The following is a 24,325-nucleotide window of genomic DNA, read 5'->3' as shown; positions in this document are numbered from 1 at the left end:
GAGATACCGGACATAAATCCACCGGACATAAATCCGACTGCTGCAGATGTGAAAGAGTTTAAAGACTGGAACCAAGGAGCCAGGAAAGTTATGTATTGGCTCTCCATTAGTATACAAGACACCATGATTGGGCACATTCAGGATGCCAAGTCCCCCAAGGAGGCGTGGGACACCTTGGTAAAACTCTATGAAACAAATACCAAGGCACGTAAGATACAGTTGAAGAATGAACTTCATACTGTGGAGAAAAAGAGCATGTCTGTGAATGACTATGCGTTAAAGATAAAGGGTATTGTGGAATCCCTTGCATCTATTGGTGTGTCAGTAGATGATGATGATAAGGTGGAAGTCTGTCTGCGTGGTCTCGGGCCACAATACAAGGCGTTCAAGACGTCTATTTAGACTCGGAAAAACATTCCCAACTTTACAGATTTGGTGTCTATACTGATTATAGAAGAGAAGAGCTTGGGTGAAGACCAACAGTCTTCACAAAACAAAAATAGTTCAGAGCAACAGGCCTTCTACACAAGTTCAAGAAGAGGACGAGGTAGAGGAGGCCGTGGACGCGGTCAAGGAGGTGGCCGAATAGGTAATCAGAATTATGGCCAGCAGCAGCAGCAACAACAACAGTCCCAGAATACACAACAACAACATCAACAACACACAGGTGGAAGAGGCAAATTCAGAGGCAGGGGGAGTCAAAGAGGACGTGGAAATTGGCAAAGGCAATATAATGATGCACGTGAATGCTTTTATTATGGTAAGCCTGGACATGTGCAGGCAGAATGTTATAAGAAGCAGGCTGACATGCAAAATGGAAAAGTGCAGCAGAACAACTATGCATCCTCAAGCAGAAACAATGAGGATAATGAAAGGTTGTTTGTTATGCAGCATGTCATGAATGCCATGTCTGAAAAAGTAGAAGCAGCACAAAAAGATGATGTATGGTATGTGGATTCAGGTGCTTCGAACCACATGACAAGTCATGGGGAGTGGTTCAAGGAGATGAAAAACCTTGAAAGACCAGGTTTTGTGGAAACAGGGGATGACACTGCTCATCCAATTGCCCATGTTGGAGATGTGCCATTGTCTATGTAGGATGGCAAAGTGAAGTACCTTGCAGATGTACTTCACGTTCCGAACATAACAAAGAATCTGGTTTCAATTGGCCAGATGATTGAGCAGGGTTTGTAGGTTCGGTTTAACCCTGATGGTTGTTATGTTGAAGACTTTAAAGACAAGTGCAGGTTGGTTGCAAAAGGCAACAAAGTGGGCAGAATGTTTACGTTGAATGTAGACATGCTTGAAATGAGTTCTGTGATGTTTGCAAATGGTTCAGGAATTGTTGCAGACACAGACATTTGGCATAAAAGAATTGGACATGTGAATGTGCAGAGAATGAAGTCTATGCAGACTAAAGGAATTATGATAGGGCTACCAAAATTTAAAGTGGACGGTATGCAGAGAATATGTGAAGCATGCCAATTTGGAAAGCAAACAAAGCATGTATTTCCACGTAACAGATATGTGAGCAGAAATGCACTAGATGTATGGGGTCCTACAAAGACCATGTCTATGGGAGACTGCAGGTATTATGTGACATTCATTGATGACCACACAAGGAAAGTGTGGGTATATTTCATGAAGGAGAAGAGTGAGGTGTTCACTCACTTTCAGAATTTCAGAGTTTTGGTTGAAATATGTAAAGTGCCTAAGGTCAGATGGAGGGGGAGAGTACTTCTCCAATGAGTTCTCTGAATTTTTGAAGAAGAATGGTATTCGGAGACAGTTTACATGCAGATACACTCCGTAGCAAAATGGAGTTGTTGAACGGAAAAATAGGCACATTGCTGAGATTGCGCGAGCATTGATGGAAGAGAAGAATATGCCGCATAGCTATTGGGCTGAGGCTGTTTCTACAGTAGTATACATCATGAACAGGACTCCAACTGCAGCCATACATGATGTAACTCCAGAGGAGAGGTTTACTGGCAGAAAACCTGATTTGTCTCATTTGAAAGTCTTTGGATACATTGCATATGTGCATGTGCCAGATGAGCTAAGAACTAAGCTGGATCCAAAAGCTGAAAAATGTGTGTATATTAGATATTCCCTTGAGAAAAAGGGATACAGGTGTTATAACCCTGCTACACGTGAGTTGAGGGTAAGCAGGGATGTTGTCTTTGATAAGATGAGCAGCTAGTATGCTGCTGAAAAAGAAGCTATTGGGGCTGATGTGAGTGGAAGTGTGGTTGCACAGAATGCAGGTTAGCAATCACAGTCTTTGAGTGGACCAGGAGAGTCCTCATCTAGTGGGTCTGTTGATAAACCATGGAGTGGCAGGCTGCGTCATAATACCAGTCCTGCAAATGTGATTAGTACATCACGTAAAGGAAAAGAGAAAGTGGTTGAGCCCCTTGGTATGCCTGACATTTCTGCACGGCATTCTCATGTTGATGGAGAGTCTAGTGGCTCAGATATGAGCCTTGATGAGGAGCTTGGGATCCCAGCTATGAGAACACCTGGTGTAAAGAAGGCTATGGAAGCCATGAATGAAAAGCTGCGAAGATCTGGGAGAGTGAAAAACCCTATGCAGAGATTTACATATGATGGTTATGTGGCACATCACTATGCATATATGGCAAAGGTTGTGCAGGTTGTAGAGCCCACATGCATTGATGAGGCTATTGGAAATGTGTGTTGGGAGAAAGCTATGGATGAGGAGATGGATGCACTATATGGAAATGAAACTTGGGATTTAGTGCAATTGCATGAAGGCAAGAAGGCCATTGGATGCAAGTGGGTGTACAAAGTAAAACATAACAGTGATGGAAGCATAAACAGGTATAAGGCTAGATTGGTAGCTAAAGGGTATGCGCAGACATATGGCATTGATTGTGAGGAAACTTTCAGCCCAGTTGCCAAGATGGCAACAGTGAGAGTTGTGATAGCAGTGGCTGCGTCAAAGCAATGGTCTTTACATCAAATGGATGTAAAGAATGCATTCTTGCATGGGGATTTGCAAGAAGAGGTGTATATGTTGCAGCCACCTGGTTATGAGAATGTGAGTCACCCCGAGCATGTTTGCAGGTTGAAGAAAGCCTTGTATGGCTTAAAACAAGCACCAAGAGCATGGTCTAACAAGATTTCTAAATATCTTGTCACTATTGGCTTTCATGTAGCCAATGCAGATTTCTCACTGTATGTGAGACATGGTGATAGAGGGGTTGTGCTTATTGTCATCTATGTAGATGACTTGATCATTATGGGGGACCATGATGCAGAGATCTTTGATGTAAAGATCTTGCTTAGATAGAAGTTCGAGATGAAGGATCTGGGGGAGCTCAGATATTTCTTGGGCATTGAGGTGATTAGGTCACCACATGGTATTGGATTACTGCAGAGACAGTATGGCTTGGACATGTTGTCCAAGTATGGTATGACAGGCTATAAGCCTATTTCCGTGCCATTAGATCAGAATGGCAAGTTGAGTGCAAATTCAGGAGAGATCTTGGAGGATCCCACTATGTATAGGTGCATAGTAGGAAGCTTGATATACATGACGATCACCAGACCAGATTTGAGCTATGTTGGTGAGTCAGTTTATGCAGGTTCCATAGAAACTGCATTTGGATGCATTGAGACGCATACTGAGGTATGTGAGGTCTACTTTGCATTGTGGACTATTTTATGAGATTGGGACAGAGATATGTGTACATGGGTACACAGATGCTGATTGGGCTGGTAGTATCTCAGATAGAAGATCTACTAGTGGCTTCATGTTCTCTTTGGGGAGTGCTGTTGTGACTTGGAGCAGCAAGAAGCAACCTATGGTTGCTCTATCCAGTACAGAGGCCAAGTACAGAGGAGCTGCTATGGCAGCATGTGAGGTAGCTTGGTTGAGAAAGCTACTTGCAGATTTGGGTCTATCAGTGGATAGACAAGTTGTCATTTTCTATGACAACATTAGCAGTATACAGTTGGCCAAGAACCCAATTTTTCATGCTCGCACGAAGCATATAGAGGTCCACTACCACTTTGTCAGAGAGAAGGTCTTGGCAGGAGACCTTGACCTTGTTTATGTCAGCACCCACACAGGATCAGGTAGCTGACATCTTCACCAAAGCATTGGGTACAGAGAAGCTCTATAGATTCAGAGCTTCACTTGGTGTACATGAGATGGAGTTGAGCTCGAGGGGGGGAGTGTTGAGATATCGAGCTCGTCTAGTGAGGCGGTGGACACTGATGAACCGCCTGGGGGATAGGCCCCACACTTACACCACTGGCATGGTTGGTGAGATCTTGGGTGATATGCAGCCAGTGGGATGACAGGCTGTGTGATAGCCATTCTAGAGACTGGCATAGTTATAGCGCCAGCTCATTTTAGTTGGGTTCACACTATAGAGAACCCTTGTATGTATTTGGTTGAGTACCTTTCATATTGTGTGTACTCTTATCTTGTATATGGTGTGTTGAGTGTTGAGTGAAGAAGAAGAAGATTTTTAGCCTCTCACCTTGTGTGTTCTCTATTAGGGTTTTGTGTGAGTGTGTGTGTGCTTTGCAAGAGCTCAAGCTCTCTTCCCCCCTGCATCTTTTCAATAACATGTTACAGCAACCAAAATTACCTTGTGTGATCTCAGAATCATGTGTCTCCCTCAGGATGCCTCCATCACCAAGCACATCAGTTTTTTCAGTAGACAGACTACACCCACCCACCATGTTTTTGTATTTCATCATCAAGGCATCTAGGTCGAAGGGGGCGTCCACATCATGCATGGACGAGGTGGAAGCGGCTGGGTCCACCCCCTCGCTAGCCTCTGGCTCACCTGAGACATAACAGACAATTACTGTACATATCAAATGTAGCATGAATCCTGTCCTATGAAAGAGGCATGCCTTACCTATGGACTCCTCATATGCATTCCCAAGTTCCTAATAAACGCCGGCCGCATGTTTGCTTGACAGCAACTGGCCACAGGCCACACAAGATCCACCAATGAGGACAATGTCAGCACCTAGGACAGACTTGGCAGGCGGGCTAGGCACTAGAAGGGCTCTCCCCTCTCTCTTCAAGAAAGTGCATGCCTCCTTCACGAAGGAGGCCTGTCTTCTCAGCTCACATAACACATGTTCCATTTCCTCAACCAAAGCCTGCACATAATGAAAAACAACCAGCCATCAGAACTTTCAAGCATGTGTAAGTGGTTTGAGCACCTGTCAGTGGTCTGTGCAGTGCCCTAAGGTCTAAGCACCAGTGAGTGGTCTAAGCACTTGAAAGTGGTCTAAGCACTTGCAAATGATGCAACCACTTGCAAGAAGCACCTGTTAAAGGTCTTAGAAATTGTATGTGCTTTGTGCTTTTGCTAGTGTTTTAAGCACTTGCAAGTGGTATGAGTACTTGAAAGCGGTATGAACACTTGCAACAAAGTGGTCTTGAACTTCGCTAGTGGTCTAGGCACTTGCAAGTGGTATGAACACTTGCAAGTGGTCTTAGAACTTGCAAAAGGCATGAACACTTACAAGTGGCCTTAGCACTTGCAAGTGGTATGACCACTTGCAAGTGGTCATACCACTTGCAAGTGGTCTTAGCACCTTCAAGTGGTCTAAGCACTTGCAAGTGTATGAGCACTTGAAAGCGGTATGAACACTTGCAAGTGGTCTTGAACTTCGCTAGTGGCCTAGGCACTTGCAAGTGGTATGAACACTTGCAAGTGGTCTTCAAACTTGCAAAAGGCATGAACACGTACAAGTGGCCTTAGCACTTGTTGCAACCAAGTGGTATGACCACTTGCAAGTGGTCTTAGCACTTGCAAGTGGTATGACCACTTGCAAAAGGTATGACCACTTGCAAGTGGTCTTAGCACCTTCAAGTTGTCTAAGCACTTGTTAAACTTCTAAGAACTTGCAAGATATCTATGCACTTTTTAATGATGTAAGCACTTACAGTGGTATAGCACTTGCAAGTGGTCTCAATACTTATGAGTGGTCTATGAACTTGATGACCTCTAAGCACTTGCAAGTGAAACAAGCACTTGCAAGTGGTGTAAATGTATGATCACTTTCAAGTGCTTGTTTCACTTGCAAGTGGTGTAAATGCACTTGCAAGTGAAACAAGCACTTGAAAGTGGTGTAAATGTATGATCACTTTCAAGTGCTTAAATCACTTGCAAGTGCTTGGACCACTACTTAAAGGATAGAAAAATGTTTGAGTTTTCAAAAGTACCTGCATAGTGGACACCTCCTCCTTCATCTCTGACATCACATCACTAGAAGCCACTGAGACCACCCTCTCCAGCACTCCTATCTCAGCTTCCTTCTTCAGAATGAGAGCTTCATTTTCTAGGGGAGATGTTGGTGCTATCTTGGCCTTCATTTGAAGCTCACTATTAACCCTATCCTAGACTTCAAAATTTTCAAAATTGAAGGCCTAGGTGCTATCTTGGCCTTCATTTGAAGCTCACTATTAAGGAAAATTTTCTTTTATGGCCTTTATTTGCAAGCTTCCTTTTAGTGGTAGCCTTCACTCACCTGAAGGCTGAAATGGCTTTGATGCCCATTGGAGCCTTCAAGTTTCAGGCCTAATGGTGGCCTACTGGTTTTGTCCCTCTTCATGCATCACTAGGATCTCCTCATGAATGGATTTTGGACTGCTTTCAATGAGGTCATCATGTGAACTAGCTCCCTTCCCAAGCACTAGAGGACGGTCTCATTTTTTGACTCATCCTAAAGGAGTCTTAAAGGAGGAGGGTGTTGGTTGGCCTACTCGTTTCTTCCCTCTTCATGTATCAATAGGATCTTCTCTCATGAATGGACTTTAGGCTTCTTTCAATGATGACATCATGTGAACTAGCTCCCTTCTCAAGCACTAGAAGGTCACATTTGTTGCCTCATCCTAAAGGAGTCCTAAAGGAGGGTGGTGATCACTTGGAGATTAAGTGGAAGCCAATCACCCTCCTCCTCAGACTATATATGATTCTCACCAAGGAAATCAATCTTCACCTTTCTTGACTTGATTACCTTGGGGAGGCAATGGTGATGACCACACCACTAGGCTCAGAGACAAGGATGTCACTTTGCTTCTTCTTAACTTTGAGAAAATCCCCACATGACATAGTGGATTGCGTATTCTTGGACCTAGTCTTCTTCCTTCTTGGATACGAAGAGTTTTTGCTGTCTATTATAGCGCCCACATTGAGTTCCTCTTTAAGGTGGGTGCAAACAGATTGTTTTTCCACATCTCACTCTATTTATTAGAGGCACGAGTTTGTAGGTGCTCATTCAATTCCTATTCATACTCTTAAAGAGCTACTAGATTTATAGTTTGCTAGCTTATCTTTAAATACTAGAGGGTAACCTTGCAATAGCAATTGAGGACTTGTACTTGGCTTCTACGGATTGTCGTTGGGTAGTTGACTGGCATAGCAAGATGGACGGTCACTGATTAGGAAAGATGGAGCAATGTAATATGTAGGATCACCATTTGGTCAACACAATCCAACACACATGTCGAGAAATACACAGATAGACTACTAAAAGAGACTATGCAAAATGCAATAAAAGAAGGTCACATAGTTAAAGTAGATACAATAGCACTACATTCTTATTTGTAAAACAAGACTACAAGAGGACTGTTATGCGTGCAGAACCTATCAAGGTGTAGTGCTAACAAGAGAGATGATATGGTGTACATAGTGTGAGTGAGTGAGGATCTTTTGCTTCTCTTTCACCCCATCCCCATCTAAGTCTGCAAAGGTTGGCTTATACATTGTTAATACATTGGTTACATCTCCAAGACCCTAATGGCTTGATGATTATAAGGTAATCTACAAGGTAGTGGGGCACATGGGGTCAAATGCCAATATTGGGCTATGTTCTAGAGTTGATAGTGCTCCTACAGTCCAATGGCTATATCCGGTGTGTCCATAGCTATTGGATGGGTTGGTTCCACACTAGTGTGTCCATAGCTATTGGATGGGTTGGTTCCACACTAGTTTTTATCATTTGGATCAGAATTATTCAATTAACCTAGGATGATCAATCCTAGAATATGATAGGAAGTCATCTTTTCATATTATGCATGAAATTGATTTATGTGTTAATTTTTCAAAAATTTTGCCATAGCTCCCGTTTGCTATTACTGACGATAACTTTCAATAATTTTGAAAGCATAAAGTTTTAGTAATACAATATGATAGAATAAATATCATTTGGATCAATATCCAATTATGGACCTGATTCCTTTCATAATTTAAATAGCATAAAAGCATTAAAAAGCCACTTCTTTGGCCTCTAATTTGACAAGCATAGAATTTACTTTTTGATTTGAGAATTGCTTCATGAGAAGCATCATTTGAATATAGAATAGGTCATAGGAATGACCATTCTTTGGGGGAGAGAGAGATAAACTTAAAAGCATTCTAATTTAAGCATAAATGTAAAATTTATGTGATTAATCACTAAAATTCATTAAAGAGCTTCATTTGCATTAAAGAACCATTCAATTGAATACTTCTCAAGCTTGAGAGGGGTTGAGAAGTGAAAAACATTCAGAAGAGTAAGAAAAGGACCATAAAATCACATTTTGCCTCTTTTTTGCTTGATTCTTTAGTCATTGGAGAGACCCCCAACCAATGAATTGGTTAGTATGTTGAGGAAGGCTTCAAAGAAGGTTGAAGAGAGAGAGAGAGAAGCTCCAATCTCTCCAAATTATAGAGGATTTTTAGAGGATAATAGAAAATATCATTATTTTAGTATAATACTAGCATAGTATAGCTCATATATATTTTTACAAAAGGGCTAAGGATCTATTTATAGGTGAGGGAGGCCTCTAACCAAGTCCAACTAGGTTCTAGAATTTTCCAAGTTCAGTTTGGCTGAATTTGGACAAGATTTGGACCTAGTTTGGCTTTTGATTTGGTTTGATCCAGGAGAGGAGAGAGATAAAAATATCACAATATTTTTGAGTTAAAAACTCCACCACATGTGTGAAATAGGTGCCTCCTTGAAGTGCCCCCTTCTCCTTACCAAGGTGTCAAAAATGTATCATTATACCCAAAATATCTCATTTTTTTAAGTAATATTCATAGTTTTTTATTAATAAACCTTGTACTCAGTCAACTCTTCATCTTATGTGGGCATTTACTCATTTTGGGTATTTTTCTTTTATAAATTGGATTTATCTTCTCTCCACACTTGGATTGATCCTATTGGCCCATAGGAACCTTAATTAGACCATAATCCAAAATTTTCTTAAAATCTAGACCCTTTGGCCAAGGTCCTTTATACCTATTTTCAATTAATTCTCATTGCACATTGGAAAGTTCTTTTTGAATTTCTGTTTCAAGGAAAACCATTTTAGACACTTGGAGGACTTTTATATCTAAAAATATCTCAATTTTGGATTATCTCTCTCTAGACATTTTCTCTCTCTAGGCCAAAACAAGGTAAAACAGGATCTTTCTTTTATTTCAGAGAGGGGAATAATTATAAGATCAGAAGGGGAGGTTCTTACACCTGTACACTTCAAAAGCTGGAGGGAGGACTCTTACAGAGTTGTAGAGCTTGGAGACCTCGAGGGTTATGAGCTCGGCCATTGGAGAGATCCTCACGACGACGACAATTGCGGTTCACCAAGTAATCCCTTTTTGGATGTGTTTCAAGGAGGGTTAGGGTGAGCCATAACATTTTTGGCACCAAGGAGCCATCCCTTAGCTTTTTCCATCATTTTGTCTCTAATCTACGCATAAACCATTGCCCATTATCTTGATTAGTGGTTTCCCATGAAAAAGATGTGGATTTGTGTGAGATTTTGTGTAGAATAGCTCTCTTTTTTGTTTTTGGAAAGAATGCTTTTTGCTTAATTTTTAGATTGATTTGTTATTTTTGTTATTGTTTTTATGGAAGGTCGAAGTAAAAGACAGGGAAAAGGAGTCTGTAGAGGACATAAACCCAAAAGGGGACATAAACACGACAGAGCCAAAAGTTATACATGATGCAAAAGCATCCACATCAAAGACTACCACACAAACTTCAACACCCATATGTGCGACACAGGATACAAAAACCCAAAAGAAAATTTGATCTCGTCTCGCAAGGGTAAACATAGTGAAAATCTGACAAACCAAAGGAAGTCAAAGAATAAACCAAGTACTAGTACATCACTAAGTGAGGATGAGAAAAGTTCTTACTCTTCGCTCAGTGCACCACATAGACCAATCAAGAAACTAGAACCCACCCAACCACCCCAAATGGATAATAATGATCATATGGCATATGCAAAACGCAAAAAACGAGCTCAAGAGTGCATGCTTAGCATGGTTGAATGTCTTACAGAGTCACCGGTTGTGATTGAGCCTCCTAATGCCAAACCTAAAAGAGCAACCAAGATACAAAGCCTAGAGGAGTACCGCTTTCCCTTTCAAGAGGAAGACATACTCTCTACAGAAGAGTCATTTTGAAACAGACTGTATGCACTATAAGCTTGAGAAAGCACGTAAGGAATTCGATAATTCCCTTACAAGATTAAATAGTATCTCAAACCCTCTTTTGGAGGAATACTCTTCTCTCATAATAAATCCAGCATCACATCAACACTTGCACCTTTAATGCCTCAACCTAAGTTATACAAGGACATAATGAACTACATAAAACAAGAATGTCAAGATTCGCAAAAGTTTCCAAACATCCCTCATTAAGAATTGTCAGAGGGCCAAGTGTGCCATTGTACGCATTGGGTACTTTTGAAAAAGCTGAGACCCAAACAGATGATGAAAGTGAATGGGAATATGAAATAGACACATGATATGAAGCTGAAACAATAACCGAAACACCCATGGTTCCTTTGAAAGACTCTATCATGGTATGGTTAGATTTCCCTACAGGCAATGATGTTCAGCCCAAGTGCGTAGTATTGATTAGCCCTCGAGCAAGTCATAACATCATGACAATAGACACTTGGGTGTCATTGGGACAACCTGAACTCACCCTGACAAGCAATGGTCTTGCAAAAGGAACCAATGAACAAAACATTGAAGTTCCAGGTTCCTTTAGATACACTACTCGAACAATCGATGGTGTCACCTTAGATTCCCTTGGGTATGATGTCATCCTTGGCGGACCTTGGATAAGTGAATCATTGTATTCACTAGATGAATCCATGCAAACACTCCTACATGCAATGTACAATTTCTTACGGGAGGAAGAAGCCTTGCAGGAGCTGGAACTTCCAACATATCTTACTACTAAAAAGATCCCTAGGATTTTGGTTGGATTGGAAATTACAAATGAAATCACCGCAGCTCAAGCACAGCTTTATCCAACACGAGAATACAATCTCATGACCTTTGAGCTATGGGATTTGTTAGGTCAACCAACACTCATGGCCCATACTGAAAGGATTACCTTTACACAAGACTTGAACATGCCACACATACAATGTATATTGAAACTAACCCTCACTTTGCAAGTTTTTTGTGGTTGCTGCACATGGGCTATCTAGGGCTTTATAGGCTTGATGCTACGCAGCATTGGCTTGGTATGCACCATCTAAAACCCTACAAATAGGGTGGCACTTCTCCCTTATGTTGGCAGCAAAATAGGGAGAAGTGCCACCTTGTGGCACTTCTCCCTTATGTTGGCGGCAAAATTCGTAGCTCTCTATGGGTGTGAAGTCTTAAATAGTAAGGTTAGCTAACATTGATGCTTGCTATGGCTTCCCTAGCTTATGTAATGGTGGTGAAAGCAAGATATTGTGAGCATTTAGCTCTCTCCTACAAGCCAAGATAAGGAAAAACATGGATTATAAAGCTAAAATTGGTGCCTATCATCTTGCTTCCATGGAGTTCTTCTCCACCAAGATTCAAGCATTGATGTTTTCTTCTTGCTTCCAGTGAGTTGCTACATCAATTTCTTGTAAGATTTGGTGGATTCCTCATGCCTATCACTTGATTTGGGACTTTCCTCAAAGAAACCATAATTTCCATAATATGGCCATTCACACGTGCTATTGACCACGCTTATGCACTAGTGAATTCTTCAATGGTGTCATAATGCTTGCTTATGCATTCATACTTGGCATTGAGCAAACCATAGTTACACAAATTGGGGGTTTTAATATTTTCATGCCATTTGATAGGTTTAAATCCATACATAACCTCCCATATGACATCTCATATCATTCATGGCCATTCACATGCCATTTGAGAAATTATGAGACCATTGGATCTTACTTGATTGCTATTTGGAGAAATTATCGTCATTTTGGTGCTAACATAAGTCACCATTACAGGGATAATTGGGCTATACACATGCATGGTGGTGGAGATTAATTTTATATGGCTATATTGAGAATGCATGTAATGATTTTGGAACGGTTTTTGTTGATGATTGATTTGAGCCTACGGCGAGAGGACTATGCCAATGGAAGCATATCACATGCTTTTGAAAAAACAACTATTTGATAGGTTTAAATCTATACATAACCTCTCATATCATTCATGGCCATTCACATGTCATTTGAGCGATTATGAGACCATTGGATCTTACTTGATTGCTATTTGGAGCTATTATCATCATTTTGGTGCTAACATGAGTACATGGATAATCGGGCTATACACATGCATGGTGGTGGAGATTAATGTTATATAGCCATGATGAGAATGCATGTAATGATTTTGGAATGGTTCTTGTTGATGATTGATTTGAGCCTATGGTGAGAGGCTTATGCCAATGGAAGCATATGCTTATGAAAAAAACAAGCTATGATGGAATATGAAAATGTGATTCTATAAGCACGAGTTTATGCTTGAACCTGTAAGTGGTTTAACTCTCATCATACTCTAGCATTCATCTAATTCTTGTGCAAATATTGAAGCTAGATATGTGGGGAGGGTACCTTGGCAATAAGGAGAATAGGCCAAGGAGAGTGTGTCTTAAACTTTTTGTGCCGTGGGTGCCATGGTAAAGCGGTACGGAAAGGGATAAGGTATTCAGAGGTGTGGATACATTGGATGCACTTTTTGATTTGAGATTCAAGTGCAATACAAAGGAGATTATGCTATTTTTTTGCAAAGTACATATATGGTGCTTATGCATTAAGTTTTGGGTTGCTCAAATACATGCCTAAGGTCACTAGATAACACTTTGATGCATTAGAACATTAGCAAATGTAATTGGGGTGTAATACGTTGGTTTTGGGACACATTGACTATGTTTTATAGAATCACAAAACCCTAGTTCACTCAAAAATGATTGGAGCTATTTTGTGAGTATTTGTAGACTTTTAGTACTCTCTAGGGGATATTTCTAGAGCCATCAAACTCCCAATTTTGATACCGTTTCTCCATTATTGAGGAACATAGGGTTGTTTAAGATCTTTGAAAAAGTGCAAAAAAGTTTTTATTATAAGGGGATGTGGAAGGATGTGCATGCTTTTGTGAGTAGTTTGTCTACCATGTCAACAAAACAAGGATCGTACACATAAGCTTGGTGGTTTGCAGCCTTTACCTACTCCCGAGGTAAATGGATGCACATTTCTATAGGCTTCATCACAGGGCTACCTCACACAAGGAGGGGACGGGATAGCATATACGTGGCCGCATGACGAAAGTGGCACACTTCATTCCTTCCAAGGTAAAATTTTCAGCATCTATGACTGTAAAACAGTTTGTGGATCATGTGTTCAAGTTGCATGGAGTACCACAACAAATTGTGAGTGACCATGATGTCAAGTTTATGAGGCCATTTTGGAATACTTTATTTGAGATCATGGGGACTGTTTTGACACCTAGCACCACTTATCATCCCAAAACCAATGCGTAAACAGAGAGGGTTGATAAGTGGGTTGAAACTTATTTGAGACACATTATTGCCATGATACGCAAGGTGTATTGCCACTTGCCAAATTTACTCATAATAGCACGCATGATGAGGGCATTACCATGTCACCTTATGAGGCGATGGTTCAAAAGCAAGAAAGTGTGAATCCTAATGCAAAGGACGATATGGATGCACTCTTTTAACAATGCAAGGCTAATATGAGGCAATCTCAAGAAGGATTGAATCCTAATGCAAAGGAAGAGATGAAAAAGATGGATGCACTCTTACAAAACAATGCAAGGCTAATATGAGGCAAGCTCAAGAAAGAATGAGGCACTATGCAAATGCCCATAGGAGACCATTGGAATTTAAGGGAATTAGGTCTTCTTAAGGATCCCAAAGACGAGATATTGTTCTCTTAAGGGTAACACCAATACCAAGCTAGCTCCTGATATTATGGGCCATACAAGGTTGTGAGGCATGTTGGTGCGGTTGCATATTAATCGGAGCTACCACCAACAACAAAGACTCACAATCTATTTCATGTATCACATTCTATTTCATGTATCACATTTAAAAGCTCACCTTTGGCCGGAAGTGCTTGTGCATGATAAGCTACCTCTAATGAATGAGGAGGGAATGATTATGTGCCGAAAATGATTTTGGGCACAAGAGAAAGGGTCCTTCATAAACCGAACATTGGTGGAATATCTACTCAAATGGCAAGAGTTACCTAATGAAGAAGCTTCATGGAAACCTACCTCGTAAACCGAACATTGGTGTAATATCTAGTTAAATGGAGAGAGTTACCTAATGAAGATGCTTCATGGAAACCTAACCCTACATTGAAAGGCTATAAAAGGTTGTTAAATTCATTTGAGGACTCAAATGGGATGTGAAAACAGTGAAATAACTTGCTAAAATTTCATATAAATGCACTTTAGACAGCCCTATATTCACTTGAGATGGATGCATAGTGTATGTAAACTTTATGATACTTATATAGTATCATGATACATGTGTTTGGGTATGTTTAGAGGACATAAGGTGAAGTTTACCTCCATACATATGTCCTTTTATCTCCAACACATATATGGTTCAAGGGTGGGCATGATACTTAACATGAGTCTTTGCTAATATTCTATTCATGTGAATTCATATATACATCCATGGTTTTGAGAATGAAACCTCATGGGTAGGAATGGTTTGTAACAAAGTGAAAAAGTCTCATGTCTATTTGGGCCCAAGGCTAAGAATAATGTAAAAGAGTCAAGAGCTAGGGAATAGGACGCCATGCCCCTGGACACTTTTGTGTAATGTGAAAGGGGAAACTATGTATATAAGGGAAAATAAAAAATAATTATGTAACTAATCACTTGTTAATGATAATTATAGTTTGCTAATCCTAGCTATGGTGGCTTCTCTCTTTTGAGGAGATGAGTGAGCCCTCCTCCCTAAGTGCTATTGTACAGTGTTCCTCGTTCTTTCAACGCTCTCTCTTTACCCAAAAAAGAGAGCTCCAAAATATTAAATTACTTGGGACTAGGGAAAAGATTTTAACCTTTACAAAATAAATATTAGCCAGTCTATGCGCTTCGAGTCTAAGCTTGTAGAAATAAATAAATGGATGTGCACAAGCTAGCACATATATATAAAGCTTGTCCAAAAATTTATGAATGCCTTCCAAAAATAATAATTTGTGCACTTTTGCCTCAATCTTTCAAGTCCTCTTCACCTATAAAATATCCAACAGTAAATTGATAAATAATTATTCCACAAACATATAAACCATCACCACACACATGTTTATCAGGCCTAAGTACTCCAGGAATTACCCTGCCATCATACAAACCAATTGTACTAAACATAGGAAGCCACAAGCATATGTCAATGTGTACATCAAATGTACTAATATTTGTAATGGCACCACCCACGATATTAACATAATTTGGCATGATGCAAAGATAATGCAAACATCCTCGAATTATCTAAGAGGATATAATAATAATTTTTAAGAGGACTTAAAATACATTCTCATAACATACATAATGGGAAGGCATTTTCCTTATATGGTGATCTTTCTGGTCCAATGAGCAAGATTTCTTCTTATGTAGATTTTTCAAATGTATCTTATGATGTCTTATGAGTTCTTCTTTGCAAAATATAGAACTTTTTTGTAATGATGAATAAAATGTTCTTTATTGTGTTCTTAAGAATGTAGCACATTGTGCATATTTGCTTAAGAATAAGTTTGAAGCACACTTTTTAGATTCTAAATTTTTGTTCTTTGTTGCTAGTTGTTTTTCACAATGTGGAGTTGATGCTAAATGCAAGCATGAACTGCTAGGGATATGGGTTTAGCTCTGGGAAAGGGAGAAATGAGTGGTTCAGTTCTTCCTAAAACAGGTTGATCATTTGAGACCAACATGCTAGTTTGAGCTTTCTCATGCCATGGATATGGCTGGCATAAATGGTATTAAATCTTTGGACTGAAGATACTTTTGAGGGAAAATTGTCTCATAAGATTATGCCCATGTTTTCAGTTGTGTTTCCAAAGGAATTGCCACATGGTTTATCACATGCAAGAAATGTAGACCATAATATTGAACTTGTACATGGGGCACAACCAGTGTTTAGGCAGCCATTTAGGTTGAGCCAATCTAAGAAGGATGAAGTTGCTCTACAAGAGTACCTCCGGATAGGGGAATACCAATTCTTTTAGTTGAAAAGAAGGATAAGACAAAAAGAATGTGTGTGGGTTACAAGAGTCTTAACAAATTTGATGTTAAGAATAAATATTTGTTGCCAAGGATAGATGACCTTATTAATCAGCTTTGTGGAGTAAGATACTTCACAAAGATTGATCTAAAGACAATCTACCATCAAATTATGATATTTGAGGATTGCTCGTATTAGAACCACGTATGGGCGTTACGAGTTCTTGGTTTTACCATTTGGCCTTATGATTGCACTAGCTACTTTTTCAGCAAATGATGAATGATACTTTTTGTCCATGTCTAGGAAAGTTTGTGATAGTCTATTTGGATGACATCCTCATGTATAGTAGGAGCCTTGAGGAACATGCTCAACACCTGCGAATTGTGTTAGATATTCTAAGTGTTATTTGCTATGAAAGTGTGACTTCTTTAAACAATAGCTGATATACATAGGACATGGTATTACCATTACCGTGTGTCCAAATTGATTGTAAGAAGATCAAGAAAGTGTGTGAATGACCAATATTAAGGATCATCACACCCAAGTAAATACTTTTTGGGATTTGTGAACTTCTTCTAGTAGACATGTATCTAGAATTATCCAAAATTGGTTTACCTCTATTAAATCTTTCTAAAGGTGTGGAGAAAGGCAAGTATAATAAGTACAAGCCTATGAAATGGACTAAGAAGCTAGACAAATGTTTCAATGAGTTGAAGAATGAGGCTACCACAACTCCTCCTATGCTCCAAATTGTGGATCCAAGGAAACCTTTTGTGGTTGAAAAGGATGCCAAAGGAGCGGCATTATTCTAGGATGGTATCCCAATTGCTTTTTGAGAGTAAAAAGTTGACTAATCAAATGGCCAACACATGAAAAAGAGCTTTATAATGTGATTCATGCTTTGAAAAATTATTTGTATGGCTCTACTTTTGTTGTCTATGCAGATAACTAATCTCTAAAATACTTTTGAATCTCCAAAAAGTTAAGGGAGGGAAAGGCTCATTGGTCTCTGAGAGAGTTTGATTTTGAGATTCATTATCGAAAAGGATCCACCAAAAACGTGGCTTTCATTTATTGACATGTTTAGCTCTCAAGGCCTTATAGAGTTTGGGATATTGTCCAAGCTGGGACAATCCCTATTTCTATTAGTTTGAGAGAGAGTTCTATTTGGAATAGTTTACACTTCTAAAAGGGAAAGGTATGTGTACCCAATGTTGATGATGTTTGAAATTGTCAACAATGCCAAGTCAATAAAATTGAGTGCTTGAGACATGGTGGCTTGCTGTATCTATTTAAAAGACCCCAAAAAAAGTCCTAAGTTCACTGGACATTTCTGGTGAGAGATGTTCAAGAAGTAAGACACAAACCTGAGTATGAGCTCATGTGATTATCCTGAGTCTTAACGGATAGACATAGCATGTGAATTAGACCATGAAGGACATGCTGCATGCATATGTCTCTATAAGATAGTCTGATTGGGAAGAGTATCTTTTGTTAGTAGAGTAATAGTACTAAGCATTTTGCTACTACAATGAGTTATTTTATGCTTATGTATGGCTATCAACCTAGAGCCCCATGGATGATTGAATCTCAGAGAAAGTCGAAGTTGGTGATAGGCTTAACTTCTTGAAACAATAGTAAGAGATGTTGTAGTTTGCAAGGGAGAGCATAAAGAGTGCAAGATAAAGCAAAATTTTATGCTAACCAAAAGCGATCAGCCAGAGTCTTGGAAGAAGGCCAATGAGTTTACTTGAGAATTCCAAAAGATTCTTAGGTAATGCGGGCTAAAAAAATTTATAAGTTGTCTTTGAGATTTGTTGGACCTTATCTGATCTTGAAAAAAATTAACAAGGTTGCTTATAGGTTACGTCCCCATGTGCCACATCTATCTAAGAAGATTCATACTTGTGTCCAAAACCTTGTGGTGACACCCCATATGTGTGCATCATCCTATCTTATGTTAGAAGATTGAAAGAGGTGGTGCACGAGATAACTTAGTTTCTATCCAGGAGCTTGTGAGACTCAAGGATCTATCTATCTATGTTTCTCATGAGCCAACGGTGGTTGTGGATTCATACAGATCACACACAGTGCGTGTGTGAGAGCATATCTTGATACAGAGTTCTACACCCACTATTGGGCACTGATGACGTTAGTGGGGATGTCGTAGTATCTAGTCCATACTATGCATAATGGAGTTGATAGTTATATAGTCTTGTGGCTTAACTACCATGAGTATATAGCATGCAAGTTCCTAAAAGGTGAATTTGGGCATGTTCCTAAAAGGTGAATTTGGGCATGTTCCTGGATTCATCTAGGTATATATATAAACATGTGCTAGGTCTCGTGAAAGGCCCCTCTCCCAAGGTAAAGGTCCATTCCAAGTATTCCCTCATGCAAATGAGCCACATTTCCAACTATATAGCCCAATGTTCAGTTCACATTGCTATATAAATTGTGTGATGATCTCTAAACACTAGCGTCCTTGTGTCAAAGCACAAGACATGACATTCTCCCCTTACTAACAAGAGAGAGTGGAACTGAATATCGGCATTGAAGTGAAGCAACATTTACCCGAGTGTTGTCTTCATGCACATCATGATCCCTCCATCTAATCAATCACACACACACACACACATAAGAGCATATATTCACACAAAGCCCTTCGTACTGAGTTTCTCTCAAACCTCCGGAGATGCAGGACAGACTCAGCCATAATGAAGCCTAGCACTAAGTGAAGTAGCAAATAGAAAGAATTAGTATAGTAAATAAGTAGTTGATAGGACAAATGCACCGCTAAAGATAGAAAGAATAAGCACTAAGTGAAGTAGCAAATAGAAAGAATTAGTATAGTAAATAAGTAGTTGATAGGACAAATGCACCGCTAAAGATAGAAAGAATAAGCACAATATCAACTGGCCGCAACTCGGACGAAAACTTCACAATGTGAAATTTGCATGTCCGCTAATACGACTGAATTATATACCTAGGATGAATCCAGGAACATGTCCAAATTCACCTTTTAGGAACGTGCATGCTATATACTCATGGTAGTCAAGCCACAAGACTATATAACTATAAACTCCATTATGCATAGTATGGACTAGATACTACGACATCCTCACTAACGTCGTCAGTGCCCAACAGTGGGTGTAGAACTCTGTATCAAGATATGCTCTCACACACGCACTCCACACACACACACACACACATAAGAGCATATATTCACACAAAGCCCTTCGTATTGAGTTTCTGTCAAACCTCTGGAGATGCAAGGCAGACTCGGCCATAATGAAGCCTAGCACTAAGTGAAGTTGCAAATAGAAAGAATTAGTACAGTAAATAAGTAGTTGATAGGGCAAATGCACCGCTAAAGATAGAAAGAATAAGCACAATATCAACTGGCCGCAACTCGAACGAAAACTTCACAATGTGAAATCTGCATGTCCGCTAATGCGACTGAATTATATACCTAGATGAATTGAGGAACATGCCCAAATTCACCTTTTAGGAATGTGCATGCTATATACTCATGGTAGTTAAGCCACAAGACTACATAACTATAAACTCCATTATGCATAGTATGGACTAGATACTACGACATCCCCACTAACGTCATCAGTGCCCGATAGTGGGTGTAGAACTCTATATCAAGATATGCTCTCACACACGCACTCCACACACACACACACATAAGAGCATATATTCACACAAAGCTCTTCAAACCTCCGGAGATGCTAGACAGACTCCACCATAATGAAGCCTAGCACTAAGAGAAGTAGCAAATAGAAAGAATTAGTACAATAAATAAGTAGTTGATAGAGCAAATGCACCACTAAAGATGGAGAGAATAAGCACCATATCAATTGACCGTAACTCGGATGAAAACTTCACAATGTGAAGTCTGCATGTCCGCTAATACGACTGTATTACATACCTAGATGAATCCAAGAACATACCCAAATTCACCTTTTAGGAACGTGCATGCTATATACTCATGGTAATCAAGCCACAAGACTACATAACTATCAACTCCATTATGGATAGTATGGACTAGATACTACGACATCCCCACTAACATCATCAATGCCCAATAGTGGATGTAGAACTCTGTATCAAGATATGCTCTCTCTCTCTCTCTCTCTCTCACACACACACAAGAGCATATATTCACACAAAGCCCTTCGTACTAAGTTTCTGTCAAACCTCCAGAGATGCAGGGTAGACTCAAACCATAATGAAGCCTAGCACTAAGGGATAGCCCACTCATTAGCCATGCCAATGACACGGGTGCAAGCTTTCAAGGGATGTGTTTGTCTCTAGCTCAAGGGTGGCTTACCACTATGTGAGATTTAAAGCCCAAGATTTTCGTGTGGATATCTGGTGTGGTCCTACAAGACACCTGCATGCTTGTACCAGAATACAAAAGTATTACAGCCCTTCCAATCCAATGAGGTGAGTCCTTTATCTGTTAATTTCTTTTGTTGTTGTGTGTATGCTGGAATGGTTTAACAATTAGTCAACTTGCCTTAATTCTTGCTTAATTGTTGAGCTTAGTTCCTCAACGCCTTACTTGGTTTTCTTACATCTGTCATACTTTGTGACAAGGTATAAACCTAAAGACTAATCAGGCAAAAAGCTTTTCTATGATAAAAGAGATGCACGTACAGCTTTAAGGCTCAAAATAAACATGGCCTTTTCCTGCAAGACACTTGTTACCAGAACATAAATGCATGATAGCATTGGCTTCTGCGCACCCATGGAGAGGAGCCTTGCTAAGCACCATGATGAGAAAACTTGGAAAAACAAAACCCCAAATGGAGTCCATATGGATAGAGAAGCAATGAATAAGTAGCAAGTCAAAAAATTTATGTCACATGCCAGATCTATCGATCACTTGCCATATCATTAAACTAGTTAAAATGGCTGGCATGAGATTAGTGTCCTTGGATTGCATCATTTGGATGCATGGCATATCACCTGGCAAAACAGCTACAAAGCTCTCAGTCCTTTTCTCCAGAGTAGGCACATGGTCCACTTACAGGATTCATTTCAGCCATTCAACGCTTGGATGTATTTGTAGTCACAGTACGCATGCCTATACACATACTTATTACTGCATGAGAAAGTGACCGCCAACATCGTTCAGCTACACAGACGAGTGTTGAACTGCCTTATAGCTAGACAGAAGAGTGTTGAGTAGAGCGGGTGAGTAGAGTGGGGCAGACATTCGACTGACAATGGAAAAATCTGATTTACAGCTTTTGAAAACCTGTATAGTAGCTCTCCAACGGAGAAGCATCTCTAGTGCCTCCCAATCCCCCAGTAAATGGAGAATCAAAGGAGATGCAGCTGCTTTCACTTGCTCTAAAGAAAAACATGCATAAAAATAAAGTTTGTTTCATGTAAAATGCTAGCAATTATTGTAACTGAGAACCATAGAGATGTGTATCTCTAAGGTTTTCAGTTACATTAATTCTTACATGTAAGCAAGCCACACTCAAGCTACGGCATACTAAACACAGCCCATGAAAGTGTGTCTTCTGTCATCCTCAGCCATTCATAAAACATGCTTGCTAGCTGCAATTGCTCACTATAGCACAAATAAAACAGAGTCAAAGGAAATGGGGAAAACCGCTAGACCTAATGATCCTCATGAGGTAGGAGCTAATGCAAACATCAGCCACGGACCGCATGACGTGTTTCCGCCATTGATAAAAAAACACCTGAAATTGCCTAACACTCGTGTCTAGCAATCTTATTAAAAGCCTTTTTTTTTAGATACCCTCACACGAGTTCGAGGCAACAAACAGTAAGCTTATAGCTCAAAGAACAAAGGATACACTGATTCCTGTCCTTTCAAAGCTACAGGCAAACCCTTGATACTTATGAAAGGAAAGAAACACAACTACCTTCCAGTGTTACAAGGGTGTCAAACTTACATCCTTTGAAAGGGTTTTGGATGGGGCATTCAAACCTCAGCCATGGCTCTTCCTCAGACATGAAAAATGAAGATTGAATTTACACAGGTAGTGACTTTACTTCTTTGAGACTTTCAGGTAAGGAAGGGCATGAGTGATGTTTTCATAATCAGCTTTCTCCACCAAAGCCTGCACATTCGAGGAAGAAATACGAGTGGCATTAAGCATATATGTTACAGATGTCTGTGAGGCATTGACAGATATACATATACCTAGATGAATCCAGGAACACGCCCAAATTCACCTTATAAGAAAGTGCAATTTATAACCTCATGGTAGTCATCCACAAGACAATAAACCATCAACTCCATCATGCATAGTATAGACTAGATACTACGACATCCCCACTAACATCATCAGTGCCCAATAGTGGGTGCAGAACTTTGTATCAGTATATGCTCCCACACACACACCCCAACCCCACGCACACACACAACATACATTCAAACATTGATAGCTATCGAAGATAAAAACATAGCAACAAATAATATCAATGTGATTTGATGGTGAGAAGCTGCAACATTATAAGCTCAAGCATTTAGTATATTCACCTGCGCATGCGTACGTGTGCATGCGTCACACTTGCAAGCGTCATGTGTGCATGCATGTACAAGGTTGTGTGGGTGCGTGCACACTGGTGCATGGCTGTGGGTGTGCTGTGTGCATGTGTGTGAAACCAACCATTTTCTAAACCAGCATGGACGTGACAAAAAGGGGTGGGTACACGTTAATACCATCTTTGACAGACGATTCCTTCTCTTGGTGTTCTTCTTCCACAACAGGTGCTGTTTCCCGGCCCTTCTGCAAATGATCTTCCCACTACCGGTGACCCTAAACCGCTTGGCAGCAGCCTAAAACACACACACACACACACACACACACACACACACACACACACACACACACACAAAAGTCAGGCAAATTTCCAAGCTTAACCAGATGCTAATATTCATAAGAGCACTAGGCTCCATCCATAACCACATTTCTAGGTTTAACCTAATTTCCATGTCCATCGCAGGGAGAGCAGAAATATTTAGCATACATACATGATGGGTCTTCATCTTGTAGCCCTTGTGGGCGACGATGGGGAGCGGGGTAGCCGGAGTGGAGGAGGCGACGAGAGGGCGAGTAGTGGTGGTGGTGCGCAGTTGCACTTGTAATGAGAGGCCCTTGAAAGAAGACCTCAAACCTGTAGAAGAAGTAGTCGGCAGAAGAAACGTCGAGCAAGACGCCATCGCAGCCATCGCCAAAGCTCGCTAAGCTCCTCTCTACACAAATGAGAAGTGGATTGACGACGATGATGGGCCACAATTTCCACACCCAAAATGCACTCTCTCTAAAGTGATTGCACTTTCTCTAAAGTGGATATGTTATACTCTGTAATAATAAAAATACCGCAGTTACAATGGAGTTTGAGAGTCCAGGTTGACGGTTCAAAATCTCCGGGGTGTGTGAGCGATGGCACTTGTGTATGTGGGTAATAACATGCGTACTTCCTACTTTCAAGCCAAGATTTTAAAATAAAACTATATTTTATTCTTTCTAATATAATATCAAATTCAAGAGCGGTGCATTCCTAATCAGTGTTGGCAGGTTGCATGACACGTCTCTAATATTGGCAATCAAGTGGTAGGTTATCGGTGTGTCTCTAATATTGGCAAGTTGCACAAGGAATCCCACTCCACATTTAGTGGCACTTCTTGGCACAAAAACTATGCACCTACCCAAACATGCACCCACTTGCATGGTGGTTGAACAACTTATATAAACGAGCAACCTTGGGACTGCCAAGGGAATGAATGAATGAATGC

At 40.2% G+C, this 24,325-nt stretch overlaps 1 protein-coding gene across 1 annotated transcript; it reads right to left on the bottom strand.

The window, feature by feature from the left end:
- Positions 1 to 22,291: 22,291 nt before the first annotated feature.
- Positions 22,292 to 23,849, bottom strand: PRPL35 (Ribosomal protein L35). The gene is made up of 3 exons (XM_086792598.1): positions 23,561 to 23,849; positions 23,249 to 23,365; positions 22,292 to 22,643 (listed from the first exon to the last, which is right to left on the bottom strand). Exons 1-3 carry the CDS (start codon positions 23,756 to 23,758, stop codon positions 22,572 to 22,574), a joined length of 387 nt encoding a protein of 128 aa, XP_086648724.1. The 5' UTR covers positions 23,759 to 23,849; the 3' UTR covers positions 22,292 to 22,571.
- Between the last annotated feature and the right edge of the window lie 476 nt (positions 23,850 to 24,325).

The sequence above is a fragment of the Cibotium barometz genome, chromosome 58, assembly GCF_041138505.1.
Source record: "Cibotium barometz isolate CiBa-2024 chromosome 58, ASM4113850v1, whole genome shotgun sequence".
Classification (NCBI taxonomy): domain Eukaryota; kingdom Viridiplantae; phylum Streptophyta; class Polypodiopsida; order Cyatheales; family Cibotiaceae; genus Cibotium; species Cibotium barometz.
This window is presented reverse-complemented; position numbering and strand designations above follow the sequence as displayed.

Bases quoted from the DNA above. Each gene is read 5' to 3' on its own strand.
- PRPL35 (XM_086792598.1), bottom strand. From the start codon at position 23,758: ATGGCTGCGATGGCGTCTTGCTCGACGTTTCTTCTGCCGACTACTTCT. The intron at 23,366-23,560 runs GTATGTATGCTA...TGTGTGTTTTAG, and splicing joins ACAAGATGAAGACCCATCAT to GCTGCTGCCAAGCGGTTTAG. The intron at 22,644-23,248 runs GTATTAACGTGT...TCGAATGTGCAG, and splicing joins GGAATCGTCTGTCAAAGATG to GCTTTGGTGGAGAAAGCTGA.